Source organism: Nicotiana sylvestris, chromosome 5 (assembly GCF_000393655.2).
Source record: "Nicotiana sylvestris chromosome 5, ASM39365v2, whole genome shotgun sequence".
Taxonomy (NCBI): Eukaryota; Viridiplantae; Streptophyta; class Magnoliopsida; order Solanales; family Solanaceae; genus Nicotiana; species Nicotiana sylvestris.
Genome location: NC_091061.1, coordinates 3,027,244 through 3,029,003, shown reverse-complemented (window position 1 = coordinate 3,029,003; position 1,760 = coordinate 3,027,244). Strand labels below are relative to the sequence as shown.

At 32.4% G+C, this 1,760-nt stretch overlaps 1 protein-coding gene across 6 annotated transcripts; it reads right to left on the bottom strand.

Moving 5' to 3' along the window:
• Nucleotides 1–1,760, bottom strand: LOC104239869 (UDP-glycosyltransferase 92A1-like). Of its 6 annotated transcripts, XM_009794633.2 has the most exons (3): nt 1,289–1,758; nt 1,040–1,105; nt 1–940 (listed from the first exon to the last, which is right to left on the bottom strand). In XM_009794633.2, the coding sequence occupies exons 1-3, from the start codon at nt 1,626–1,628 to the stop codon at nt 141–143; spliced, it is 1,206 nt and encodes a 401-aa protein (XP_009792935.1). In that variant the 5' UTR covers nt 1,629–1,758; the 3' UTR covers nt 1–140. The 6 variants fall into 6 exon arrangements, with proteins under 6 accessions (XP_009792935.1, XP_009792942.1, XP_009792920.1 ...); XM_009794640.2 differs by lacking the exon at nt 1,040–1,105 and having other exon boundaries at nt 1,289–1,760; XM_009794618.2 differs by having other exon boundaries at nt 1,040–1,752.

The window sequence follows — 1,760 nt, the reverse complement described above, 5'->3', positions numbered from 1 at the left end:
TAACAATCAAAACAAACATTATATTTAAAGTAACAATACGATACAATACAACATGTAACAACCATCCAAACATACCATAATGGAACATTTGTCACCACTGGATCCTTAGTTAAAGCCTTAAAAGGTTCCAAAATTCTTTGTTAAGATGACAAATTTCTTGTACAAAGGAGTGTAGATATGAAATCATCCATAGCTTTAACAGAAGAACCCTTAAATTTCCCCTCTTCTTTAACAGCTTCTCTAATAGAAATCCCAATTTCATTAGCCTTTTCCTTCATTTCTTTCCCTTTTCCACTTGTACTCAAAACAACATCTATCACTTTCTTCACATCATCTTTTTCAATAACACTTTCTACCCCTTTAGTTAACTCAATACAAACCCCCATTTCTTCCATTAACATCTTTGAATTAAATGCTTGTTCACCAGCCAAAGGCCAACTAATTATAGGCACCCCTTCACTTAAACTTTCCAATACTGAATTCCATCCACAATGAGTCAAAAATGCACCCGTCGAACCGTGACACAAAATTTGCAATTGGGGTGCCCAAGATTTCACAATTAAACCTTTATTCCCTTTTTCCACTCTTTCTTGAAAACCTTGAGGCAACCATTCTGATTTAAACTCACCTTGTAAATCAAATCCAATAGGAGGTCTAACAACCCAAATAAATGGTTTTTCACTATCTTCTAATCCCAAAGCTAATGCCATCATTTGTGAAGTACTAATTGTGTTTTGTGAACCAAAAGATATGTAAAGAACAGAATTTTTAGGATGTTTATTTAACCATTCTATGCATTTTTCAGGTGACAAACCATGATCTTTTGCAATTCTTGATTCCAAGATTTGATCTTTTTCTCCTTTCTTGATCATACATTGTGGAAGTAAAGGTCCAATACACCAAACAGGAAGTTTTGTCAAATTCTTGATTGCTTTTATACCTATAAATTCAATTTCCTCAACACTATTACATAACCAACCTAAAGAATCCAAAGAAGGTAATAACATAGATTTCAATATCTTAGACCAAGAATCATTACCATTTGCTAATTTCATAAAAGGATGAAGTTGAGAGACATTAAAAATGCAAGAATTTTCATCAAATCCTGGCATTTTAAAAACACCATTAATTGCTAATAAATGAGGTAAATTTAGCCATAATGATACATAAGCTGCTGTACCATAAGCACCACCTGTAGTAAAACTCACATTAAAAATACCACAAGATTTTGCAACTTCACTAGCAAATCCCATAAATGTATCAGAAATTATACAAAGTGGAGACTTACCATCTTTTTTAATAATCTCTAAAATCAACTTTTTAAGTGGATCTTTGAGAGATAATGTAGAATTGAAAATTGTCACCATATCTTTTAATGGCAAAGCTTCTGTATTCTCAGTATTTGGTGGTAAACCATGGTCAAAACTATTATAAGGAAGTGAAACCAAAGAAATATTATTGGGATTTTGTCTGTTGGAACTAAGATATTTAATATTAAGAGGGGTACTAACTATAGTAATTTTGTAGTTAGTTCTTTCTTGGATTTTATTGGCTAAGGCTAAGAATGGAATCATATGGCCAAGTGCTAGAAATGGAAGCATTATTATATGTTCTTGAGTGTCACTCATTTTTCTACAAATTATTGGAAATTTTGAGCTGCTAAAGAATTTAGAGAGAAAAATGGTGGAATTTTTTTAGGACAAGAAAAGCTAGAAAGATAGGGATAGGGTGAGAAGAAGGGAGAAGAGAGGTTGGGTTGT

What these genes read in the sequence shown, in the direction of transcription:
- LOC104239869 (XM_070174175.1), bottom strand. Translation starts at nt 1,628, where the DNA reads ATGAGTGACACTCAAGAACATATAATAATGCTTCCATTTCTAGCACTT.